This window comes from Triticum urartu, chromosome 2A (genome assembly GCF_056163025.1).
Source record: "Triticum urartu cultivar PI428250 chromosome 2A, HENAU_Tu73, whole genome shotgun sequence".
Lineage (NCBI taxonomy): Eukaryota > Viridiplantae > Streptophyta > Magnoliopsida > Poales > Poaceae > Triticum > Triticum urartu.
The window spans coordinates 723,832,910-723,834,690 of record NC_141874.1 but is presented as its reverse complement, the minus strand read 5'-3'; the positions used below and the strand labels follow the sequence as shown (position 1 = coordinate 723,834,690).

The window sequence follows — 1,781 nt, the reverse complement described above, 5'->3', positions numbered from 1 at the left end:
TCTTCTACCTTTGTGTGTGAGAGAGTCTCCTTCTTCCTCGGGCTGTGCGAACATTTGGTATTCAGAGCCATGGTGACTGAAGGTTCACGCACTCCATCGCCGGGTCGCCGCCGTGTCTCGGCCTCGCTGGTGGTGCGCCGAGGCCGGAGCCCGACGCGGCGTGGCTGCCGCGAGGTGGTGGTGCAGCAGGAGGTCGTCCACCAGGCCAGCAACACCGTCGTCTACCCGCCGCTGACGGCGACGAACTACTTCGAGTGATCGCTGATCATGAAGGTGAACATGGAGGCCCAATGCGTGTGGGACGCCATCGAGGGAGGCGGGAGCTTCAGCCAGGACAGGGCGGCGCTTGCGGCAATTCTGCGAGCCGTGCCGGAGGAGATGCACTCCACGCTTGCCGTGAAGGCGACGGCAAAGGAGGCATGGGATGCCATCAAGATCATGCGGGTCGGCGATGCCCGCATCCGTGAGGCCAAGGCGCAGACTCTCCTCAAGGAGTTTGATGCCGTCCGCATGAGGAGCGGCGAGACCCTCGATGAGCTCGCCATGCGCATGAACGGGATCGCCAACAAGCTGCGCACGATCGGCGAGAACCTCGACGTGGTGAAGGTCGTGAAGAAGCTTCTCCGCATTGTGTCATCCAAGTATACCCAGGTAGCTATTGCCATTGAACAACTTCTTGATCTTAAAACCATGTCCATGGAAGAGCTTGTGGGAAGGCTCAAAACGGTGGAAGACTGGAGCGACTTGGACAAGGGCGCCAACAACTACGACCAAGGTGGTGGGAGTCGCCTGCTCCTCACGGAGGAGGAGTGGCTTGCTCGCCACCGCAGCGGCGCCGGCAAGAAGAAGGGCAACTTCGACATACGCAAGGTGCGTTGCTACAACTGTCAAGAGTACGGACACTACTCCAAGGACTGCACCGAGCCAAGGAAACAGTGGGCGCTTCTTGCTGCCGTGACGGCTGACGACGAGCCGGGGCTGCTGTGATGCTACGGCATGGGAGTTCGAATAAACGATAGCAAGGTTAAGGGGGTGATTGTTAGAATTAACCTTGCTGTTTTTTGGTTTTTCATCATATTTATTTAGCAGTGTCATGCATGTTGTCACGTCCGTCCTACCTGGCTGTGGGCATGTACTCACGTAGAGAAGAGATCATGCGTGTATATGCAAGTCAGTAGTCTATCCCGTTGAGTTTATTAGTAGTTTGCATGGATAGGCTAGCTGCATGCGTCTAGTTCTGTGGAGTCCAAGCGGCCGAGTTGAGCAAAAAGAGGTGGAGAAAGCGGGCAAAATTAGATGTGGCATGCGCCGGCTGCGTGAACTCTTAGTTGATCTACAGAAAACTTGGAAGTGACTCAATCTAGACGTGGGTTAGTTGAGTAGTAACCGGGTCAGACAGTTGTGGCCTGTGCGTGTGTGTGCATGGAGTTAGTGGGTGAGTGGCTGCGTTTTAGCCGTGTGCTTCCGGCTATTTAAGCCATCATGTAATTGCATTGCAAGTGTGAGGAGAATACAAGAGAAAAGGGCACAAGTTGTGTGCGGTGTCAAGCCTCTGTGTGTTCTTCTACCTTTGTGTGTGAGAGAGTCTCCTTCTTCCTCTGGCTGTGCCAACATTTCACGCCGCTCTTTGCACATGCGCACATAGCCGACGCTGCCGTCGCCGCGTCGTTGCAGATGCCGTAGGACGGAGCCTCCCCCACGCTGCACCTTGGTGTTCAGGAGCTCGGTCGCCATCATCTTCCTCTCCCCGGGATCAACGCCAAGGAACACCTGCGATGCCG

General features: G+C 56.1%; 1 protein-coding gene across 1 annotated transcript; it reads left to right on the top strand.

The window, feature by feature from the left end:
* The first annotated feature begins 279 nt into the window (after positions 1–279).
* LOC147987181 (uncharacterized) lies at positions 280–987 on the top strand. The gene has a single exon (XM_087542303.1). It carries the CDS (start codon positions 280–282, stop codon positions 985–987), a length of 708 nt encoding a protein of 235 aa, XP_087398429.1.
* The last annotated feature ends 794 nt before the right edge of the window (positions 988–1,781 follow it).